The sequence below is a fragment of the Mustelus asterias genome, unplaced genomic scaffold (genome assembly GCF_964213995.1).
Source record: "Mustelus asterias unplaced genomic scaffold, sMusAst1.hap1.1 HAP1_SCAFFOLD_1710, whole genome shotgun sequence".
NCBI classification, from domain to species: domain Eukaryota; kingdom Metazoa; phylum Chordata; class Chondrichthyes; order Carcharhiniformes; family Triakidae; genus Mustelus; species Mustelus asterias.
Genome location: NW_027591655.1, coordinates 1 through 24,077, shown reverse-complemented (window position 1 = coordinate 24,077; position 24,077 = coordinate 1). Strand labels below are relative to the sequence as shown.

Sequence of the window (24,077 nt, the reverse complement as noted above, 5' to 3'; positions counted from 1 at the left end):
GTTGTAGGCTGCAAAGAGACATTGATAGGATGCAGAGCTGGGCTGAAAAATGGCAGATGGAGTTTAACCCTGATAGATGCAAGGTGATTCATTTTGGTAGGACAAATTTGAACGTGGATTTACAGGGTCAACTGCAGGGTTCTGAGGAATGTGGAGGAACAGAGAGATCTTGGGGTTCATATCCACAGATCTCTGAAGGTTGCCACTCAAGTGGATAGAGCTGTGAAGAAGGCCTGTAGTTTGTTGGCGTTTATTAACAGGGGGTTTGAGTTTAAGAGCACCAATATTATGTGCAGTTCTGGTCACCTCATTATAAGGAGGATGTGGAAGCATTGGAGAGAGTGCAGAGGAGATTTACCAGGATGCTGCCTGGTTTGGAGGGTAGGTCTTATGAGGAAATGTTGAGGGAGCTAGGGCTTTTCTCTTTAGAGTGGAGGAGGATGAGAGGCGACTTAATAGAGGTTTATATGATGAGGGGGATAGATAGAGTGGACGTTCAGAGACTATTTCCTCGGGTGGATGTAGCTGTTACTAGGTGGCATAACTATAAGGTTCATGGTGGGAGATATAGGACGGATGACCGAGGTAGGTTCTTTACTCAGAGAATGGTTGGGGTGTGGAATGGAGTGCCTGCTGTGATAGTGGAGTCAGACACTTTAGGAACTTTCAAGCGGTTATTGGATAGGCACATGGAGCACACCAGAATCATAAGAAGTGGGATAGCTTGATCTTGGTTTCGGACTAAGCTCAGCACAACATCGAGGGCCGAAGGGCCTGTACTGTGCTGTACTGTTATGTTCTATTACACAATGAATAAAGTCAAGAATTCCATGTGCATTTTTAAACAATCTTCTCAACTTGCCCTGTAACCTTCAAAAACAAGCGCAACCCCAATGTATACAAATATAAACTGACTGTGGAATGTTTGCAGACACAAGAACGCAACCTACAACACCACTGGCAATTTTATATTGTCTTTAACGTAGAGAAACTTCAAGGTGTTTAATGCATAACTACCTTAAATGGATATCAATGCAAACATGCATGTATAATTTTAGCAAGGCGTTCGATAAGGTCCCCCATGCAAGGCTTCTGGAAAAAGTGAGAGGGCATGGGATCCAAGGGGCTGCTGCCCTGTGGATCCAGAACTGGCTTGCCCAAAAGAGGCAGAGAGTAGGTATAGATGGGTCTTTTTCTAAATGGAGGTTGGTCACCAGTGGTGTGCCCCAGGGATCTGTTCTGGGACCCTTGCTGTTTGTCATTTTCATAAATAACCTGGATGAGGAAGTGGAGGGATGGGTTGGTAAGTTTGCCGACGACACGAAGGTTGGTGGGGTTGTGGATAGTCTGGAGGGATGTCAGAAGTTACAGAGAGACATAGATAGGGTGCAAGACTGGGCGGACAAGAGGCAGATGGACTTCAGCCCAGATAAATGCGTCGTGGTCCATTTTGGTAGGTCAAATGGGATGAAGGAGTACAATATAAAGGGGAAGACTCTTAGTACGGTAGAGGATCAGAAGGACCTTGGGGTCCGGGTCCATAGGACTCTAAAATCGGCCCCGCAGGTGGAGGAGGTGGTTAAGAAGGCGTATGGTGTGCTGGCCTTTATCAATCGAGGGATTGAGTTTAGGAGTCCGGGGATAATGATGCAGCTATACAAGACCCTCGTCAGACCCCACTTGGAGTACTGTGCTCAGTTCTGGTCGCCTCACTATAGGAAGGATGTGGAAAAGATTGAAAGGGTGCAGAGGAGATTTACAAGGATGTTGTCTGGAATGAGTAGCATGCCTTATGAGGATAGGCTGAGGGAGCTCGATCTTTTCTCCTTGGAGAGACGAAGGATGAGAGGAGACCTAATAGAGGTGTATAAGATGTTGAGAGGCATAGATCGGGTGGACTCTCAGAGGCTTTTTCCCAGGGTGGAAATGTCTGCTACGAGAGGACACAGGTTTAGGGTGCTGGGGGGTAGGTACAGGGGAGATGATAGGGGTAAGTTTTTCACACAGAGGGTGGTGGGCGAGTGGAATCGGCTGCCGTCAGTGGTGGTGGAGGCGAACTCAATGGGGTCTTTTAAGAGACTCCTGGATGAGTACATGGAGCTTAATAGGATGGAGGGTTATAGGTAGGTCTAGAAGGTAGGGATGTGTTCGGCACAACTTGTGGGCCGAAGGGCCTGATTGTGCTGTAGTTTTTCTATGTTTCTATAATAGCCTCATTAAATAGGATTGTACACGTTTAAGAAATAGCACTTTCCAAACATTCTGCTCCCACAATTTTACGGACAATCCAATCACCTCCCTGCTCAAGCAGTAGTACAAATTAACATCGGAAATAGGAGCAAGAGTAGGCTATTCAGCCTGTCAGCTATTCACGCATCATGGTTGATCATCGATCTTTTAAGCCATTCTTGCTTACTACGGCCACATACCTTGATGCCATCAGTATCCAAAATTCTGTCTTGAATATGTTGAATGATTGAGCTTCCATAGTCCTCTGGGGCACAAAATTCCAAAGGTTTACCGTTTGAATTCCTCCTTACCTCGGTCCTAAATGGCCTAACCCTTATTTTGAGAATGTCCCCCCCCTCCTCCTCCCGGTTCTGACTCATCAGCCAGGAGAAAACTCCTATCCACATCCATGCCTTGTAAGAATTTTGTGCAAGTTTCAATGAGACAAGCTCTCATTCTTCAAATCTCCTGAGGGCACAGTCCCAACTTTCTTAATCCCGCCTCATAAAACAATCCTGCCCTCCCAGGGATTAATCTAGAGAACCTCCATTGGACTCCCTCAATGATATATTCTTCCTCGATTAAGGGGACTAATACCATACACAATACTCCAGTTGCGGTCTCCCAAAGCACTATACAATTGCAGAAGACATTTTTCTTTACTCCTGTACTCAAATCCCTTTGTGATGAAGGTCAGCATACCATTTGCCTTCCTAATTGCTTGCGGTACCTGCACTCAAACAATGAGACCCATTGGACATCAGTTCCCTAACTCTCCATTTAGGAAATACTCTGCCTTTCTTATTTCTACCGAAGTGGATAACTTCACACTAATTCACATTGTATTCCAACTGCCATGTCCTTAACCATTCCCTTAGCCTGCCCAAGTCCCCCTTGAAGCCACACTGCATCCTCCTCAGAACTCATATTTCCACCTTTCTACCACTTTGTTTCCTGTCTGTTAACCAATCCATGTCAGTATATTATCCCCGATCCCATCTGCTTTAATTTTGTTTACTAACTACTCGTATGAGACCTAATTAAAGACCTTCTAAAAATACACCACATCCATTGGTTCTCCTTTATCTACGCCACAAGTCACATCCTCAAAAAAAAAACACCAACAGATTTGTCAAATACAATTTCCCTTTCATAAATCCATGTGGACCCTGGCCAATCGCATCAGTATTTTCCAAGTGTCCAGTTATCAAAGTGGCAAAGATTAGTGGGAAACTAGAGGATTGAGAAATCTTAAAAGGTCAACAAAAAAACTATAAAGAAAAGAAAGATAGATTATGAGAGTAAACTAGCTCAAAATATAAAAACAGCAAAAGTTTCTACAAATAAGTAAAACGAACAAGAGTGGTAAGGTAAACATTGGTCCTTTAGAGGATGAGAAGGGGGTTTAACAACAAGAAATGAGGAATGGCTGAGACATTGAAAAGGTATTGTGTGTCAGTCTTCATAACAGAAGACACAAATAACATGCCAAAAATTGATGGCAAGAAGGCTATGGCAGGTGAGGACTGAGAAACAATTATCACTATAGAAATAGTGTTGGGCAAACTAATGGGGCTAAAGGTAGACAAATCCCCTGGCCCTGTTGAATGCAGCGCATTCCAGGCCCCCACCACCCTCTGTGTAAAATACGTCCTTCTGATATCCGTGTTAAACCTCCCTCTCCTCACCTTGAACCTATGACCCCTCGTGAACGTAACCACCGACCTGGGAAAAAGCTTCCCACCGTTCACCCTATCTATGCCTTTCATAATTTTATACACCTCTATTAGGGCACCCCTCATCCTCAGTCTTTCCAGTGAGAACAACCCCAGTTTACCCAATCTCTCCTCATAACTAAGCCCTTCCATACCAGGCAACATCCTGGTACATCTCCTCTGCACTCTTTCTAAAGCCTCCACGTCCTTCTAGTAGTGTGGCGACCAGAACTGGGCGCTGTATTCCAAATGCGGCCAAACCAACGACAAAAGGTGGGTAACGATAGGCCGGTTAGCTTAACTTCTGTAGTGGGGAAAATGCTTGCATCTACTATCAAGGAAGAAATAGTGAGACATCTGGATAGATATTGTCCCATTGGGAAGATGCAACATGGGTTCACGAAAGGCAGATCATTTTTAACTTTGAGTCCTCATTGCCTACAGGTGAAGTTCCAGAGGACTGGAGGATAGCCAATGTTGTTCCATTGTTTAAGGGCAGCAGGAATAATCCAGGAAATTATAGGCCAGTGAGCCCGTCACTGATGGGGAAATTATTGGAAGATTCTTAGGGACAGCAATTAAGTCCATTTGTTTCCAAATGTGAGTATTAGTGATAGACAGCATGGTTTTGTGATGGGGAGGTCATGCCTCACTAACTTGTTCCGAGTTTTTCAAAGAAGAGACAAAGATGATAGATGAGGGAAAGGCAGTGGATGTTGCATACATGGACTTCAGTAAAGCCTTTGACAAGGTACCTCATGGTAGACTGGTACGAAAGGTGAAGTTACTCGGGATCAAAGGAGAGCTGACAAGATGGATACAAAACTGGCTTGGCTATAGAAGCCATGATGTGGAGATGCTGGCGTTGGACTGGGGTGAACACAGTAAAAAGTCTCACAACACCAGGTTAAAGTCCAACAGGTTTATTTGGTAGCAAATACCATAAGCTTTCGGAGCGCTGCTCCTTCGTCAGATGGAGTGGAAATGTGCTCTCAGTGCACAGAGACACAGAAATCAAGTTACAGAATACTAATTAGAATGTGAATCCCTACAGCCAGCCAGGTCTTAAAGGTACAGACAATGTGGGTGGAGGGAGCATTAAACACAGGTTAAAGAGATGTGTATTGTCTCCAGACAGAACAGCTAGTGAGATTCTGCAAGTCCAGGGGGCAAGCTGTGGGGGTTACTGATAATGTGACATAAATCCAACATCCCGGTTTAGGCCGTCCTCATGTGTGCGGAACTTGGCTATCAGTTTCTGCTCAGCGACTCTGCGCTGTCGTGTGTCATGAAGGCCGCCTTGGACAACGCTGACCTGAAGATCCAAGGCTGAATGTCCGTGACTGCTGAAGTGCTCCCCAACAGGAAGTGAACAGTCTTGTCTGGTGATTGTCGAGTGGTGTTCATTCATCCATTGTCGTAGCGTCTGCATGGTTTCCCCAATGTACCATGCCTTGGGACATCCTTTCCTGCAGCGTATCAGGTAGACAATGTTGGCCGAGTTGCAAGAGTAGGTACCGTGTACCTGGTAGATGGTGTTCTCACGTGAGATGATGGCATCCGTGTCGATGATCCGGCACGTCTTGCAGAGGTTGCTGTGGCAGGGTTATGTGGTGTCGTGGTCACTGTTCTCCTGAAGGCTGGGTAGTTTGCTGCGGACAATGGTCTGTTTGAGGTTGCGTGGTTGTTTGAAGGCAAGAAGTGGGGGTGTGGGGATGGCCTTGGCGATCCGACCAAAGAACACACCTGTCAACTCAACACTCTGATCAAAACCTTTGATCCGGACTTTCAAAACACCCTCCGTGCTCTCATCCCACGTACTCCACGCGTTGGAGATCTCTACTGCCTCACAAGGATACACAAGGCGCAAACACCTGGCCGTCCCATCGTTTCAGGCAATGGAGCCCTGTGCGAGAACCTCTCCGGCTATGTCAAGGGCATCTTGAAACCCATTGTACAAAGAACGCCCAGCTTTTGTCGCGACACTACGGACTTCCTACAGAAACTCAACACACATGGAGCAGTTGAACCAGGAGCACTCCTCGTCACAATGGATGTCTCTGCACTCTACACCAGCATCCCCCACGACGATGGCATTGCTGCAACAGCCTCAGTGCTCAGCGCCGACAACTGCCAGTTTCCAGATGCAATTTTACAACTCATCCGCTTCATCCTGGACCACAATGTCTTCACCTTCAACAACCAGTTCTTCATCCAGACACACGGAACAGCCATGGGGACCAAATTCGCTCCTCAATATGCCAACATCTTCATGCACAGGTTCGAACAAGGCTTCTTCACCACACAGGACCTTGAACCGATGCTATACACTAGATACATCGATGACATTTTCTTCCTTTGGACTCATGGTGAACAATCACTGAAACAACTATATGATGACATCAACAAGTTCCATCCCACCATCAGACTCACCATGGACTACTCTCCGGAATCGGTTGCATTCTTGGACACACGCATCTCCATTAAGGACGGTCACCTCAGCACCTCACTGTACCGCAAGCCCACGGATAACCTCACGATGCTCCACTTCTCCAGCTTCCACCCTAAACACGTTAAAGAAGCCATCCCCTACGGACAAGCCCTCCGAATACACAGGATCTGCTCGGATAAGGAGGATCGCAACAGACACCTCCAGACGCTGAAAGATGCCCTCATAAGAACAGGATATGGCGCTCAACTCATCGATCGACAGTTCCGACGCGCCACAGCGAAAAACCGCACCGACCTCCTCAGAAGACAAACACGGGACATAGTGGACTGAGTACCCTTCGTCGTCCAGTACTTCCCCGGAGCGGAGAAGCTACGGCATCTCCTCCGGAGCCTTCAACAAGTCATTGATGAAGACGAACATCTCGCCAAGGCCATCCCCACACCCCCACTTCTTGCCTTCAAACAACCACGCAACCTCAAACAGACCATTGTCTGCAGCAAACTACCCAGCCTTCAGGAGAACAGTGACCACGACACCACACAACCCTGCCACAGCAACCTCTGCAAGACGTGCCTGATCATCGACACGGATGCCATCATCTCACGTGAGAACACCATCTACCAGGTACACGGTACCTACTCTTGCAACTCGGCCAACATTGTCTACCTGATACGCTGCAGGAAAGGATGTCCCGAGGCATGGTACATTGGGGAAACCATGCAGACGCTACGACAATGGATGAATGAACACCGCTCGACAATCACCAGACAAGACTGTTCTCTTCCTGTGGGGGAGCACTTCAGCAGTCACGGGCATTCAGCCTTGGATCTTCAGGTAAGCGTTCTCCAAGGCGGCCTTCTTGACACACGACAGTGCAGAGTCGCTGAGCAGAAACGGATAGCCAAGCTCCGCACACATGAGGACGGCCTAAACTGGGATGTTGGATTTATGTCACATTATCAGTAACCCCCACAGCTTCATAGAAATCATAGAAACCCTACAGTGCAGGAGGCCATTCGGCCCATCGAGTCTGCACCGACCACAATCCCACCCAGGCCCTACCCCCACATATTTACCCGCTAATCCCTCTAACCTACACATCCCAGGACTCTAAGGGGCAATTTTTAACCTGGCCAATCAACCTAACCCGCACATCTTTGTACTGTGGGAGGAAACCGGAGCACCCGGAGGAAACCCACGCAAACACGAGGAGAATGTGCAAACTCCACACAGACAGTGGCCCGAGCCGGGAATCGAACCCGGGACCCTGGAGCTGTGAAGCAGCAGTGCTAACCACTGTGCTACCGTGCCGCCCTGGTCTGAAAGCTTATGGTATTTGCTACCAAATAAACCTGTTGGACTTTAACCTGGTGTTGTGAGACTTCTTACTTGGCTATAGAAGACAGACGGTAGCAGTAGAGGGGTGCTTTTCTGAATGGAAGGCTGTGACTAGCGATGTACCACATGGATCAGTTCTGGGACTTTTGTTGTTCGTAGTATAAACGATTTGGAGAAAAATATAGCTGGTCTGATTTGTAAGTTCACAGATGACACAAAAATTGATGGAGTTGCGAATAGTGAAGAGAATTGTCAGAGGATACAGCAAAATACGGATGGGTTGGAGACTTGGGCGGAGAAATGGCAAATGGCGTTTAATCCAGACAAGTGTGTGATAATGCATTTTGGAAGATCCAATGCATGTAGGAATTATACACTAAATGGTAGAACCCTTAGGAGTGTTGACAGGTAGAGAGATCTGGGCGTTCATGTCCACCGATCACTGAAAGTGGCAACGCAGGTGGATATGGTAGTCAAGAAAGCATACTCGGCATGCTTGCCTTCATCAGTCGGGACATTGAGTATAAGAATTCACGCGTCATGCTGCAGCTTCACAGAACCTTAGTTAGGCCTCATTTAGAATATGGTATACAATTCTGGTCGCCACACTACCAGAAGGATGTGGATACTTTGAAGAGGGTACAGAAGAGGTTTACCTGTTGCCTGGTCTGGAGGGTATTAACTATGAGGAGAGGATGGATAAACTCAGTTTGTTCTCACTAGAACGACGGAGGTTGAGGGGTGACCTGATAGAGGTTTACAAGATTATGAGTGGCATGGACAGAGTGGATAGTCAGATGCTCTTTCCTGGGGTAGAAAAGTCAAGTGCTAGAGGACATAGGTTTAAGGTGCGTGGGGAGGAGTTTAGAGGTGGTGTGCGAGGCAAGTTTTCTTTACACAGAGGGTCTGGAACATGCTGCCTGGGGAGGTGGTGGGAGCAGGTACGATAGCGGCATTTAAGGGGCAACTAGACGAATACAAGAATAGGATGGGAATGGAGGGATACGGAATGTGTAAGGGCATACTCATAGAAAGAAGAATCATAGAAACCCTACAGTGCAGAAGGAGGCCATTCGGCCCATCGGGTCCGCACCAACCACAGTCCCACCCAGGCCCTACCCCCACATATTTTACCCGCTAATCCCTCTAACCTACACATCTCAGGACGCTAAGGGGCAATTTTTTAACCTGGCCAATCAACCTAACCCGCACATCTTTGGACTGTGGGAGGAAACCGGAGCACCCGGAGGAAACCCACGCAGACACGAGGAGAATGTGCAAACTCCACACAGACTGTTTTAGTTTAGGCAGGCATCATCATCGGCACAGGCTTGGAGGGCCAAAGGGCCTGTTCCTGTGCTATACTTTTCTTTGTTCTAAATTACTGTAATTCATTGAGGACATTATGAGCGTGATGGACAATGTGGAACTGGTTGATGTGGTTTATCTGGATTTCCAGAAGGCATTCGGCAAGATTTCGCACAAAAGGCTGCTGCATAAGATAAAGGTGCACGGTGTTATGGGTAACGTATTAGCATGGATAGAGGATTGGTTAACGACAGAAAGCAAAGAGTGGGGGTAAATGGGTGTTTTTCTGGTTGGCTATCAGTGACAAGTGGTGTGCCTCAGGGATCAGGGACCGTAATTGTTTACAATTTACATTGATGATTTGGGGCCAAGTATAGTGTGTCAAAGTTCACAGATGACACGAAGATGAGTGGTAGAGCAAAGTGTGCAAAGGACAAAGTCTGCAAAGGGATATAGATAGTTTGAGCGAGTGGCCAAGGGTCTGGCAGATGGAGTACAATGTTGGTAAATGTGAAGTCATCCATTTTGGTAGGAATAACAGCAAAATGGACTATTATTTAAATGGTAAAAATTTGCAGCATGCTGCTGTGCAGAGGGACCTGGGGTGTTCTTATGCATGAATCACAAAAACTTGGTTTGCAGGTGCAGCAGGTAATTAAGGCAGCAAATGGAATTTTGTCCTTAGTTGCTAGAGGGATGGAGATTAAAAACAGGGAGGTTTTGTTGCAGCTGCATAAAGTACTGGTGAGGCCACACCTGGAGTATTGTGTACAGTTTTAGTCTCCTTACTTGAGAAAGGATATACTGGCACTGGAGGGGTGCAGAAGAGATTCACTAGGTTGATTCTGGAGTTGAGGGTTGACTTATGAGGAGAGACTGAGTAGACTGGAACTATACTCACTGGAATTTGGAAGAATGAGGGTGCGAATCTTCAAGAAACATATAAAATTATGATGGGAATAGATAAAGTAGAAGCAGGGAGGTTGTTTCCACAGGCAGGTGAAACTCGAATTAGGGGGCACTGCCTCAAAATAAAGGAGAGCAGATTTAGGACTGAGTTGAGAAGGAACATCTTCACCCAAAGGGTTGTGAATTGTGGAATTCCCTGCCCAGTGAGGCCACCCCGTTGAATGTTTTTAAAGGCAGAGATAGATAGATTTTTGAACAGTAAAGGAATTAAGGATTATGGTGAGCAGACAGGTAAGTGGAGCTGAGTCCACGAAAAGATCAGCCATGGTCTAATTGAATGGCAGAGCAGGCATGAGGGGCGAGATGGGCTACTCTTAGTTCTTATCACATCCTTTATAACATATTCTAACATTTTTCCTACCACTGATGTCAAACTAACAGGTCTGTAGTTATCCATTTCCTCCTTTCTTAAACAGTGAAGTCATATTTGCTACTATCCAGAATATATAGAATTTTGAAATGTAACCACCAATGCATCCACTTTCTCTACAGCAATCTCCTTCAACAGTCTGGGATGAAGCTCATCAAGACCCATTTGATGACAACCTTTCTGTTAATGCCAACTTTTTTAGGTCCTCATTTTCAAAATTCCCTTGGTTCCCAAGTAGCTCTAGGAGATTTGCTGTACCTTTCTCCATGAAGACAGGCACAAACTAATTGTTTAGTTTCTCTGTCATTTCTCTATTCTCCTTTATTTCTCCTGCCTCTGCCTGTATAAGACCCACCTTTGCCGCTGCTAATCATACATAAAGGAGCGTTTCCACTCCGCTTTCATGTTTCTCACCACTTGCATTCATGTTCTCTTTTCCCTTTATCCCTTGTTGGACTCCAAATTACTCCCAATCCTCAGGCCTACCACTTTTTCTGCTACCTTTTAAGCCTTTTCCTATGACCTAATGCAATCTTTAACTTATTTCTCTTTAACAGGAGGCAATGGCAGAGCTAGTGTCACTGGACTAATAGGCAATGCTCTGGGAACCAGGGTTCAAATCCAGGTTCAAGAGATGGTGAAACTTGAATTCAGTAAAAATCTGGAATTACAAGTTTAATGATGACCATGAAACCATTGCCAAATGTCGTATCTATTCCCTTACGGATCTTGAATACCTGTGCTTCTAAACACAATCCCAAGTCTCCAAAACCTCAGAACCTTCAACTGGCTATCAACCAGTTACCCATTGCACATTGCCTCAAAGCCCAGAGATTTGAGCTGCCAGAGTAACAGAAATGGTCCACCTTACCCAAGGTTGCAGCTGCACCAGCACCTTGTAATGACCCCATCTCTCCTCCAAAAGTCTGCTATAAAGCAAGTCACAGCAAAACAATGGACACAACAAGATGGTCGAAGGTACTTGATGAACCCCAGTCTTTTTGCATTCAGCAATTAATACATTGATATGCACATCTCAAAAAATGGCAGTCTCATTGCAGAATAAAACTTATTGTAATGAAGGTGAAGGGCCATGCGTCCAATATTTACCGTCTCAATTGCTGCCCGTCCTTTGTTATCAGCTTCATAGCTATGGATGTCAAATGTCAGCAGCTTATCCGTATACATTCGGAGAGTTGCAAAGCTACAAGGAAAAATTCATTATAGTTTAAAAAGACAGTATCATACTGTGCAACTTGGACCCTTATTTATCCTTTCTGTTGAATAGGTGCTGAGAGAATGTTTTCCCTCATGGAGAAATCCAGAACTACGGGCTATAGTTTAAAAATAAGGAGACTCCAAATTCAGACAAAGATGGAGGGGAATTTCTTCTCTCAGAGGATTGTTAACCTTTGGAATTCTGTACCTCAGACAGTATTGGAATCTGGGTCATTGAATATCTTCAAGGCTGAGACAGATCTACAAGGAAGTCGAGGGATCATGCAGGAAACTGGAGTTGAGGCCACAATCAGATCAGCCATGTTTTTATTGAATGATGGAGCAGACCCGAGGGGCTGAATGGCCCAAACCTGCTCCTAATTCTTATGTCTCTATGCTTTGTAAAGAAATCATGTTGCTGGATTTACCATCTCCAGTCCTTTGGCACAATTTCCATTTCTGAAGATTTTTGAAAACTCAGTTTCACCAGATCTCACTCCAACCTGCTTCTGCTTGCCAGAATATATATAATCCTGGATCCTGCTAACTTTTCGTGTTAGCTTCTACATTTAGCTGCAACATTCATTTTCACTCTGAATGTCTCTCACCCACATGCTACGCAGGCAATCCTACATTCTTTTGCAAGAAAGAAATGAACAGTTGGGTGATTTGATAACAGGTTTGAGGAGAGGGAGTCACAATACAAATGAAACTCATTCTTGTGAGGACTTTCCTATAATACAACAACTCAATACACTGGTATATGAAGCATAAACAAATTATAGAGGATGGAAGATAAAGAAATACAGACATTACAGAGGGAGAGATAGATTCTGTGTTCAAGTGAGAGAAACAGGCCAAAATATACATACATCAGCACTGCACAGATTTCTGGAGGGTGGACGATGGATTAGGCTTGCATTGTGCAGCGTACAATTAAAGGCATGGCTTCAGGCTTCAGCAGTAGGTAAGCTGAGACAGAGGCAATCAGCAATGTTAAGAGGTGGAAATCGCCAGGTCTGAGGTGACGGCTTGAATGAAGTCAGTTTAAAGTCAAATATAGCACCAAGTTTGGCAGTAGTGTGGTTCAGCCTGAAACAGCAAGCATGGACTGAAGAAAATGACCCTGATCTTCCCAAAATTTAGTTGAAGAAATTTTTGTTCATCTAATATTAGATCTTGGATAAGCAGTTGGAGGATTTAGCAGTCATGGAGGAGGTGGGAAAAGCAGCGGTGAGGTAGGGGTGTCATTTACATACATGCAGAAACTGTTTTTGGCTGATATGAGGCGGCGCCAGGGTTTTAGGTTCAATTCCGGCCTCGGGTCAGTGTGTGGAGTTTGCACATTCTCCCCATGTCTGTGTGGGTTTCCTCCGGGTGATCCGGTTTCCTCCCACAGTCCAAAGATGTGCGGTTTAGGTTGATTGGCCATGATAAAACGGCCCTTAGTGTCAGGGGGATTAGCAGGGTAAATGAATATATTTGGTTACGGAAATAGTGATTGGGTGGGATTGTGGTCAGTACAGACTCGATGGGCCGAATGGCCTCCTTCTGAACTGTAGGGACTCTACAACTCTGATTCAAAGAGCAAAGAACAGTACAGCACAGGAAACAGGTCCTTCGGCCCTCCAAGCCTGTGCCGCTCCTTGGTCCAACTAGACCAATTGTTTGTATCCCTCCATTCCCAGGCTGCTCATGTGACTATCCAGGTAAGTCTTAAAGGATGTCAGCGTGCCTGCCTCCACCACCCTACTTGGCAGCACATTCCAGGCCCCCACCACCCTCTGTGTAAAAAACATCCCTCTAATATCTGAGTTATACTTCGCCCCTCTCACCTTGAGCCCGTGACCCCTCGTGAACGTCACTTCTGATCTGGGAAAAAGCTTCCCATGTTCACCCAATCTGTCCCCTTCATAATCTTGTACACCTCTATTAGATCTCCCCTCATTCTCCGTCTTTCCTGGGAGAACAAGCCCAGTTTACCCAATCTCTCCTCCTAGCTGAGACCCTCCATACCAGGCAACATCCTGGTAAACCTTCTCTGCACTCTCTCTAAAGCCTCCACGTCCTTCTGGTAGTGCGGCGACCAGAACTGGACGCAGTACTCCAAATGCAGCCTAATCAGCGCTCTATACAGCTGCATCATCAGACTCCAGCTTTTATACTCTATACCCTGTCCTATAAAGGCAAGCATACCATATGCCTTCTTCACCACCTTCTCCACCTGTGTTGCCACCTTCAAGGATTTGTGGACTTGCACACCTAGGTCCCTCTGTTTCTATACTCTTGATGGCTCTGCCATTTATTGTGTAACTCCTCCCGACATTAGTTCTTCCAAAATGCATCACTTCACATTTATCTGGATTAAATTCCATCTGCCACCTCTCCGCCCAATTTTCCAGCCTATCTATATCCTGCTGTATTGCCCGACAATGCTCATCGCTATCCCCAAGTCCAGCCATCTTTGTGTCATCCGCAAACCTGCTGATAACACCAGTTACACCTTCTTCCAAATCATTTATATATATCACAAATAGCAGAGGTCCCAGTACAGAGCCCTGCGGAACACTACTGGTCACAGACCTCCAGCCGGAAAAAGACCCTTCGACTGCTACCCTCTGTCTCCTGTGGCCAAGCCAGTTCTCCACCCATCTAGCCACTTCTCCTTGTATCCCATGAGCCTTAACCTTCTTAACCAACCTGCCACGTGGGACTCTCTCAAATGCCTTACTGAAATCCATATAGACAACATCCACGGCCCTTCCTTCGTCAACCGTTTTTGTCACTTCCTTAAAAAAACTCCACCAAATTTGTAAGGCACGCCCTCCCTCTTACAAAACCATGCTGTCTGTCACTAATGAGATTGTTCCATTCTAAATGCACATACATCCTGTCTCTAAGAATCCTCTCCAACAACTTCCTACCATGGACGTCAAGCTCACCGGCCTATAATTTCCTGGGTTATCCCTGCTACCCTTCTTAAACAACGGGGCCACATTCGCTATCCTCCAATCCCCAGGGACCTCACCTGTGTCCAAAGAAGTGACAAAGATTTCCGTCAGTGGCCCAGCAATTTCATCTCTAGTCTCCCTGAGCAGTCTAGGATAGATGCCATCAGGCCCTGGGGCTTTGTCAGTTTTAATGTTCCTTAAAAAACCTAACACTTCCTCCCTTGTAATGGAGATTCTCTCTAACAGGTCAACACCTCCCTCCGAGACACTCCCGGTTAACACGTCCCTCTCCTTCGTGAATACCGATGCAAAGTATTCATCGGTATTCACTTGATTCATCACCAAGGGCGGCATGTAGATGAACAGGACAAGGCCATGGACCGACCTCTGGAGACATCAGTCTAGGAATGGAAAGTCAAGCCACTGAAAACGATTATCGGGCAATGACTGGCTAGCTAAGAAAGAAAGCAGGCCAACGCACCTGGAGAACAGCGAAAAACCATTTGAAGATGATGGAGTGGTCAACTATATAGACATGTCGAGCAGAATGGGAACGAAGAGGGATAGGTTCTCAGTCATACAGCATGTCATTTTGTTAAGAGCTGTTTGGGTACTGCGGCCAGATGGATATCTGATTGGTGACTCAAACACCTAGAAGGATGAGAATCGAGGAAAGGCAACATCACGTTCAAGGACTTGGGAGAATAAAGGGAGGTTGGAGATGGGATGGCAGTTTGCAAGTGGGAGGGGTCATGGTTTTTCTTAAGGGGTGGGGTTTGATTTGAATTGGGGGACAATGCCTATGGGAAGAGGACTGTTAACAGCAGCTAACATCGGATCCAGGAAGAGAAGTTAGAAGCCAGCAGTTTAGCTCCAATAGGGTTGAGGCAGCAGAAAGTGGGTCACATGTTCTCTCCACGCTCATTTTGTGCATATGTGGGTGGCATGGTGGCACAGTGATTAGCACTGCTGCCTCAGCATCAGGGACCCGGGTTCAATTCCGGCCTTGGGTCACTGCGTGCAGTTTGCACATTCTCCCCGTGTCTGCATGGGTTTCCTCCGGGTGCTCTGGTTTCCTCCCACATTCCAAAGATGTGAGGGTTAGGTTGGTTGGCCATGCTAAATTGCCCCTTAGTGTCAGGGGGATTAGGAGGGCAGATATATGGGGTTACAGGGATAGGACCTGGGTGGGATTATTGTCGGTGCAGGCTCGATGGGCCAAATGGCCTCCATTTGCAGCCTCCAATGTAGATCCAATGAATTTTTGGAGGGGAGGGGTAAGAGATGAGGAGAGAAGCGTTAGAAAGATATACTGTTTAAGTACAGGACAACATTGGCCACATACTGAAAAACTGCCATACAATTTTCAATGGATATGACTGCCTTGAAAACTCTCTTACCTGCCACTTTTTGCAACATAGGTTACCAAGTACCCATTTTCTCCTAAATTATGAACTGTCTCTGTCATACTTCGTTCCTGAAAAATGGGCTGCAAGGCATCAAGTACAGTCCTGCCATCAGCTGATGGAAAAGAAAACCAAACTCATGTTAACCAGTGATTGCAGAAAAGTAAGTTACAACACAGGCAAGTGCGGGGGGGTCGGCGCGGGGGGGGGTGGGGGGGGCGGCGCGGCGCGGGGGGTGGGGGTGGGGGGGGCGGCGCGGGGGGGGGTAGGGGGGGGAGGCGCGGGAGGGGGTGGGGGGGAGGCGCGGGAGGGGGTGGGGGGGGGAGGCGCGGGAGGGGGTGGGGGGGGAGGGGTGGGGGGGGAGGCGCGGGGGGCTAGGGGGAGGGGTGGGGGGGAGGGCTGGGGGGGGGAAGGCGTGGGGGGCTGGGGGGGGAAGGCGTGGGGGGCTGGGGGGGGAAGGCGTGGGGGGCTGGGGGGGGAAGGCGTGGGGGGCTGGGGGGGGAAGGCGTGGGGGGCTGGGGGGGGAAGGCGTGGGGGGCTGGGGGGGGAAGGCGTGGGGGGCTGGGGGGGGAAGGCGTGGGGGGCTGGGGGGGGGGGAAGGCGTGGGGGGCTGGGGGGGGGGGGGGAAGGCGTGGGGGGCTGGGGGGGGGGGAAGGCGTGGGGGGCTGGGGGGGGGGAAGGCGTGGGGGGCTGGGGGGGGAAGGCGTGGGGGGCTGGGGGGGGGGAAGGCGTGGGGGGCTGGGGGGGGGGAAGGCGTGGGGGGCTGGGGGGGGGGGGAAGGCGTGGGGGGCTGGGGGGGGAAGGCGTGGGGGGCTGGGGGGGGGAGGCGTGGGGGGCTGGGGGGGGGAGGCGTGGGGGGCTGGGGGGGGGAGGCGTGGGGGGCTGGGGGGGGGAGGCGTGGGGGGCTGGGGGGGGGAGGCGTGGGGGGCTGGGGGGGGGAGGCGTGGGGGGCTGGGGGGGGAGGCGTGGGGGCTGGGGGGGGGAGGCGTGGGGGGCTGGGGGGGGGAGGCGTGGGGGGCTGGGGGGGGGGAGAAGGCGTGGGGGGCTGGGGGGGGGAAGGCGTGGGGGGCTGGGGGGGGGGGAAGGCGTGGGGGGCTGGGGGGGGGGAAGGCGTGGGGGGCTGGGGGGGGGGAAGGCGTGGGGGGCTGGGGGGGGAAGGCGTGGGGGGCTGGGGGGGGGGAAGGCGTGGGGGGCTGGGGGGGGAAGGCGTGGGGGGCTGGGGGGGGAAGGCGTGGGGGGCTGGGGGGGGGAAGGCGTGGGGGGCTGGGGGGGGAAGGCGTGGGGGGCTGGGGGGGGAAGGCGTGGGGGGCTGGGGGGGGGGAAGGCGTGGGGGGCTGGGGGGGGAAGGCGTGGGGGGCTGGGGGGGGGAAGGCGTGGGGGGCTGGGGGGGGGAAGGCGTGGGGGGCTGGGGGGGGGAAGGCGTGGGGGGCTGGGGGGGGGGAAGGCGGGGGGGGGAAGGCGTGGGGGGCTGGGGGGGGAAAGGGGTGGGGGGCTGGGGGGGGAAAGGGGTGGGGGGCTGGGGGGGGGAAAGGGGTGGGGGGCTGGGGGGGGGAAAGGGGTGGGGGGCTGGGGGGGGAAGGCGTGGGGGGCTGGGGGGGGGAAGGCGTGGGGGGCTGGGGGGGGAGAAGGCGTGGGGGGCTGGGGGGGGGGAGAAGGCGTGGGGGGCTGGGGGGGGGGAAGGCGTGGGGGGCTGGGGGGGGAAGGCGTGGGGGGCTGGGGGGGGAAGGCGTGGGGGGCTGGGGGGGGAAGGCGTGGGGGGCTGGGGGGGAAGGCGTGGGGGGCTGGGGGGGAAGGCGTGGGGGGCTGGGGGGGGAAGGCGTGGGGGGCTGGGGGGGGAAGGCGTGGGGGCTGGGGGGGGGAAGGCCTGGGGGGGGGAAGGCGTGGGGGGGGGGAAGGCGTGGGGGCTGGGGGGGGGAAGGCGTGGGGGGCTGGGGGGGGGAAGGCGTGGGGGGCTGGGGGGGGGAAAGGCGTGGGGGGCTGGGGGGGGGAAGGCGTGGGGGGCTGGGGGGGGGGAAGGCGTGGGGGGCTGGGGGGGGGGAAGGCGTGGGGGCTGGGGGGGGGAAGGCGTGGGGGGCTGGGGGGGGGAAGGCGTGGGGGGCTGGGGGGGGGAAGGCGTGGGGGGCTGGGGGGGGGGAAGGCGTGGGGGGCTGGGGGGGGGAAGGCGTGGGGGGCTGGGGGGGGGAAGGCGTGGGGGGCTGGGGGGGGGAAGGCGTGGGGGGCTGGGGGGGGGAAGGCGTGGGGGCTGGGGGGGGGAAGGCGTGGGGGGCTGGGGGGGGGAAGGCGTGGGGGGCTGGGGGGGGGAAGGCGTGGGGGGCTGGGGGGGGAAGGCGTGGGGGGCTGGGGGGGGAAGGCGTGGGGGGCTGGGGGGGGAAGGCGTGGGGGGCTGGGGGGGGAAGGCGTGGGGGGCTGGGGGGGGGGAAGGCGTGGGGGGCTGGGGGGGGGAAGGCGTGGGGGGCTGGGGGGGGGAAGGCGTGGGGGGCTGGGGGGGGGAAGGCGTGGGGGGCTGGGGGGGGGAAGGCGTGGGGGGCTGGGGGGGGGAAGGCGTGGGGGGCTGGGGGGGGGAAGGCGTGGGGGGCTGGGGGGGGGAAGGCGTGGGGGGCTGGGGGGGGGAAGGGGTGGGGGGCTGGGGGGGGGGAAGGCGTGGGGGGCTGGGGGGGGAAGGCGTGGGGGGCTGGGGGGGGAAGGCGTGGGGGCTGGGGGGGGAAGGCGTGGGGGGCTGGGGGGGGAGGAAGGCGTGGGGGGCTGGGGGGGGGAGAAGGCGTGGGGGGCTGGGGGGGGGGGAAGGCGTGGGGGGCTGGGGGGGGGAAGGCGTGGGGGGCTGGGGGGGGAAGGCGTGGGGGGCTGGGGGGGGGAAGGCGTGGGGGGCTGGGGGGGGGAAGGCGTGGGGGGCTGGGGGGGGGAAGGCGTGGGGGGCTGGGGGGGGGAAGGCGTGGGGGGCTGGGGGGGGGAAGGCGTGGGGGGCTGGGGGGGGGAAGGCGTGGGGGGCTGGAGGGGGGAAGGCGTGGGGGGCTGGGGGGGGGAAGGCGTGGGGGGCTGGGGGGGGGAAGGCGTGGGGGGCTGGGGGGGAAGGCGTGGGGGGCTGGGGGGGGGAAGGCGTGGGGGGCTGGGGGGGGGAAGGCGTGGGGGGCTGGGGGGGGGAAGGCGTGGGGGGCTGGGGGGGGGAAGGCGTGGGGGGCTGGGGGGGGGGAAGGCGTGGGGGGCTGGGGGGGGGAAGGCGTGGGGGGCTGGGGGGGGGAAGGCGTGGGGGGCTGGGGGGGGAAGGCGTGGGGGGCTGGGGGGGGGAAGGCGTGGGGGGCTGGGGGGGGGAAGGCGTGGGGGGCTGGGGGGGGGAAGGCGTGGGGGGCTGGGGGGGGGGAAGGCGTGGGGGGCTGGGGGGGGAAGGCGTGGGGGGCTGGGGGGGGGAAGGCGTGGGGGGCTGGGGGGGAGAAGGCGTGGGGGGCTGGGGGGGGAGAAGGCGTGGGGGGCTGGGGGGGGAGAAGGCGTGGGGGGCTGGGGGGGGAGAAGGCGTGGGGGGCTGGGGGGGGAAGGCGTGGGGGGCTGGGGGGGGGAAGGCGTGGGGGGCTGGGGGGGGGAAGGCGTGGGGGGCTGGGGGGGGGAAGGCGTGGGGGGCTGGGGGGGGGGAAGGCGTGGGGGGCTGGGGGGGGGAAGGCGTGGGGGGCTGGGGGGGGGGAAGGCGTGGGGGGCTGGGGGGGGGGGAAGGCGTGGGGGGCTGGGGGGGGGGAAGGCGTGGGGGGCTGGGGGGGGGGAAGGCGTGGGGGGCTGGGGGGGGGAAGGCGTGGGGGGCTGGGGGGGGGAAGGCGTGGGGGGCTGGGGGGGGGAAGGCGTGGGGGGCTGGGGGGGGAAGGCGTGGGGGGCTGGGGGGGGAAGGCGTGGGGGGCTGGGGGGGGGAAGGCGTGGGGGGCTGGGGGGGGAAGGCGTGGGGGGCTGGGGGGGGAAGGCGTGGGGGGCTGGGGGGGGGAAGGCGTGGGGGGCTGGGGGGGGGAGCGTGGGGGGCTGGGGGGGGAAGACGTGGGGGGCTGGGGGGGGGGGGGGAAGGCGTGGGGGGCTGGGGGGGGGGGAAGGCGTGGGGGGCTGGGGGGCGGGGGGGAAGGCGTGGGGGGCTGGGGGGGGGGGAAGGCGTGGGGGGCTGGGGGGGGAGGCGTGGGGGGCTGGGGGGGGGGGGGAGGCGTGGGGGGTGGGGCTGGGGGGGGGAGGCGTGGGGGGCTGGGGGGGGGGAGGCGTGGGGGGCTGGGGGGGGGGAGGCGTGGGGGGCTGGGGGGGGGGAGGCGTGGGGGCTGGGGGGGGAGGCGTGGGGGGCTGGGGGGGGAGGCGTGGGGGGCTGGGGGGGGAGGCGTGGGGGGCGAGGCGTGGGGGGCTGGGGGGGGAGGCGTGGGGGGCTGGGGGGGGGGAGGCGTGGGGGGCTGGGGGGGGGAGGAGTGGGGGGCTGGGGGGGGGGAGGAGTGGGGGGCTGGGGGGGGGGGGGAGGCGTGGGGGGCTGGGGGGGGGAGGCGTGGGGGGGGAGGCGTGGGGGGGGAGGCGTGGGGGGCTGGGGGGGAGGCGTGGGGGGCTGGGGGGGGAGGCGTGGGGGGCTGGGGGGGGGGAGGCGTGGGGGGCTGGGGGGGGGAGGCGTGGGGGGCTGGGGGGGGGGGGGGGAGGCGTGGGGGGCTGGAGGGGGGGAGGCGTGGGGGGCTGGAGGGGGGGGGAGGCGTGGGGGGCTGGAGGGGGGGGAGGCGTGGGGGGCTGGAGGGGGGGAGGCGTGGGGGGCTGGAGGGGGGGAGGCGTGGGGGGCTGGAGGGGGGAGGCGTGGGGGCTGGAGGGGGGGGAGGCGTGGGGGGCTGGAGGGGGGGGGAGGCGTGGGGGGCTGGAGGGGGGGGAGGCGTGGGGGGCTGGAGGGGGGGGGAGGCGTGGGGGGCTGGAGGGGGGGGAGGCGTGGGGGGCTGGAGGGGGGGGAGGCGTGGGGGGCTGGAGGGGGGGGGAGGCGTGGGGGGCTGGAGGGGGTGGGAGGCGTGGGGGGCTGGAGGGGGGAGGCGTGGGGGGCTGGAGGGGGGGGGAGGCGTGGGGGGCTGGAGGGGGGGAGGCGTGGGGGGCTGGAGGGGGGGGAGGCGTGGGGGGAGGCGTGGGGGGCTGGAGGGGGGGGAGGCGTGGGGGGCTGGAGGGGGGGAGGCGTGGGGGGCTGGAGGGGGGGGGGAGGCGTGGGGGGCTGGAGGGGGGGGGGAGGCGTGGGGGGCTGGAGGGGGGGGGAGGCGTGGGGGGCTGGAGGGGGGGAGGCGTGGGGGGCTGGAGGGGGGGAGGCGTGGGGGGCTGGAGGGGGGGAGGCGTTGGGGGGCTGGGGGGGGGGGGGAGGCGTGGGGGGCTGGGAGGCGTGGGGGGCTGGGGGGGGGGGGGAGGCGTGGGGGGCTGGGGGGGGGGGGGAGGCGTGGGGGGCTGGAGGCGTGGGGGGCTGGAGGCGTGGGGGGCTGGAGGCGTGGGGGGCTGGGGGGGGGAGGCGTGGGGGGCTGGGGGGGGGAGGCGTGGGGGGCTGGGGGGGGAGGCGTGGGGGGCTGGGGGGGGGAGGCGTGGGGGGCTGGGGGGGGGAGGCGTGGGGGGCTGGGGGGGGGAGGCGTGGGGGGCTGGGGAGGGGAGGCGTGGGGGGCTGGGGAGGGGAGGCGTGGGGGGCTGGGGGGGGGGGGGGGGGGAGGCGTGGGGGGCTGGGGGGGGAGGCGTGGGGGGCTGGGGGGGGGAGGCGTGGGGGGCTGGGGGGGGGGAGGCGTGGGGGGCTGGGGGGGGGAGAGGCGTGGGGGGCTGGGGGGGGGAGAGGCGTGGGGGGCTGGGGGGGGGGGCTGGGGGGGGGGGTATGGGGGGCTGGGGGGGAGGCGTGGGGGGCTGGGGGGGGAGGCGTGGGGGGCTGGGGGGGGAGGCGTGGGGGGCTGGGGGGGAGGCGTGGGGGGCTGGGGGGGGGAGGCGTGGGGGGCTGGGGGGGGGAGGCGTGGGGGGCTGGGGGGGGGAGGCGTGGGGGGCTGGGGGGGGAGGCGTGGGGGGCTGGGGGGGGGAGGCGTGGGGGGCTGGGGGGGGGAGGCGTGGGGGGCTGGGGGGGGGAGGCGTGGGGGGCTGGGGGGGGGAGGCGTGGGGGGCTGGGGGGGGGAGGCGTGGGGGGCTGGGGGGGGGAGGCGTGGGGGGCTGGGGGGGGGAGGCGTGGGGGGCTGGGGGGGGGAGGCGTGGGGGGCTGGGGGGGGGAGGCGTGGGGGGCTGGGGGGGGGAGGCGTGGGGGGCTGGGGGGGGGAGGCGTGGGGGCTGGGGGGGGGAGGCGTGGGGGGCTGGGGGGGGGAGGCGTGGGGGGCTGGGGGGGGAGGCGTGGGGGGCTGGGGGGGGGAGGCGTGGGGGGCTGGGGGGGGAGGCGTGGGGGGCTGGGGGGGGGAGGCGTGGGGGGCTGGGGGGGGGAGGCGTGGGGGGCTGGGGGGGGGAGGCGTGGGGGGCTGGGGGGGGGAGGCGTGGGGGGCTGGGGGGGGGAGGCGTGGGGGGCTGGGGGGGGAGGCGTGGGGGGCTGGGGGGGGGAGGCGTGGGGGGCTGGGGGGGGAGGCGTGGGGGGCTGGGGGGGGAGGCGTGGGGGGCTGGGGGGGGAGGCGTGGGGGGCTGGGGGGGGAGGCGTGGGGGGCTGGGGGGGAGGCGTGGGGGGCTGGGGGGGGAGGCGTGGGGGCTGGGGGGGGAGGCGTGGGGGGCTGGGGGGGAGGCGTGGGGGGCTGGGGGGGAGGCGTGGGGGGCTGGGGGGGGAGGCGTGGGGGCTGGGGGGGGAGGCGTGGGGGCTGGGGGGGAGGCGTGGGGGGCTGGGGGGGGAGGCGTGGGGGGCTGGGGGGGGAGGCGTGGGGGGCTGGGGGGGGAGGCGTGGGGGGCTGGGGGGGGAGGCGTGGGGGGCTGGGGGGGAGGCGTGGGGGGCTGGGGGGGGAGGCGTGGGGGGCTGGGGGGGGAGGCGTGGGGGGCTGGGGGGGAGGCGTGGGGGGCTGGGGGGGGAGGCGTGGGGGGCTGGGGGGGGAGGCGTGGGGGGCTGGGGGGGGAGGCGTGGGGGGCTGGGGGGGAGGCGTGGGGGGCTGGGGGGGAGGCGTGGGGGCTGGGGGGGGAGGCGTGGGGGCTGGGGGGGGAGGCGTGGGGGCTGGGGGGGGAGGCGTGGGGGGCTGGGGGGGAGGCGTGGGGGGCTGGGGGGGGGAGGCGTGGGGGGCTGGGGGGGGAGGCGTGGGGGGCTGGGGGGGGAGGCGTGGGGGCTGGGGGGGGAGGCGTGGGGGGCTGGGGGGGGGAGGCGTGGGGGGCTGGGGGGGGGAAGGCGTGGGGGGCTGGGGGGGGGGGAGCGGCGGGGGGGGGGGGGAGAGGCGGCGGGGGGGAGCGGGGGGGGGGGGAGGGGGAGCGGCGGGGGGGGGCGGGGAGCGGCGGGGGGGAGAGGCGGCGGGGGGGGAGAGGCGGCGGGGGGGGGGGGGGGGAGAGGCGGCGTGGGGGGGGGGGGGGGGGGGAGGAGAGAGAGGCGGCGGCGGGGGGGGGGGGAGGGAGAGAGAGGCGGCGGCGGGGGGGGGGGGGGAGGGAGAGAGAGGCGGCGGCGGGGGGGGGGGGGGGGGGAGGGAGAGAGAGGAGGCGGCGGCGGGGGGGGGGGGGAAGAGAGAGGCGGCGGCGGGGGGGGGAGAGAGGCGGGGGGGGGGGGGGGAAGAGAGAGGCGGCGGCGGGGGGGGGAGAGAGGCGGGGGGGGGGGGGGGGAGAGAGGCGGGGGGGGGGGGGGGGGAGAGAGGCGGCGGCGGGGGGGGGGGAAGAGAGAGGGGGAGGCGGGTGGGGGGGTTTGGTGGGAGCGGAGGCGTGGAAGTGAGCTTCCTGTGGGGAAGAGCAAAAGCTTCAGCCCCAACAGCAGCCCAGGTTGGGGCCGCCGGGGAGCGCGAAGCCGAGGTAAGACTGCAGGCCCGGGCCGAGGCCCGCAGGTCGAGAGTCGCTGTCCAACCTCAGGCCCATGAACCGTTCCCGCGACCTGCAGCTCAGAATCAGAGCGTGCGGCTCTCTCATCCCAGCACTCGCTTCCCCGGGCCCTGCGCTCTTTTTTCGGCTGATCCTGGCCGGACTCACCTGGCGCCGAAAGACAAAAATCCAGGAGGTGCTGTTGGGCCGCCATGGTTCCAGCTGCTGCAGGCCATGCCG

At 58.5% G+C, this 24,077-nt stretch overlaps 1 protein-coding gene across 2 annotated transcripts in view; it reads right to left on the bottom strand.

Annotated features, from left to right (window-relative positions):
• The window catches only part of sms (spermine synthase), a 61,509-nt gene extending 37,438 nt beyond the window's left edge, over positions 1-24,071 (bottom strand). For both annotated transcript variants that reach the window (XM_078206674.1, XM_078206676.1), the window contains exons 1-3: positions 24,006-24,071; positions 15,951-16,071; positions 11,492-11,585 (exon numbers count right to left, since the gene is read on the bottom strand). In XM_078206674.1, the coding sequence (XP_078062800.1) occupies positions 11,492-11,585; positions 15,951-16,071; positions 24,006-24,051 (261 nt within the window). In that variant the 5' untranslated portion in view covers positions 24,052-24,071. The remainder of the gene's footprint in view (positions 1-11,491; positions 11,586-15,950; positions 16,072-24,005) is intronic.
• Between the last annotated feature and the right edge of the window lie 6 nt (positions 24,072-24,077).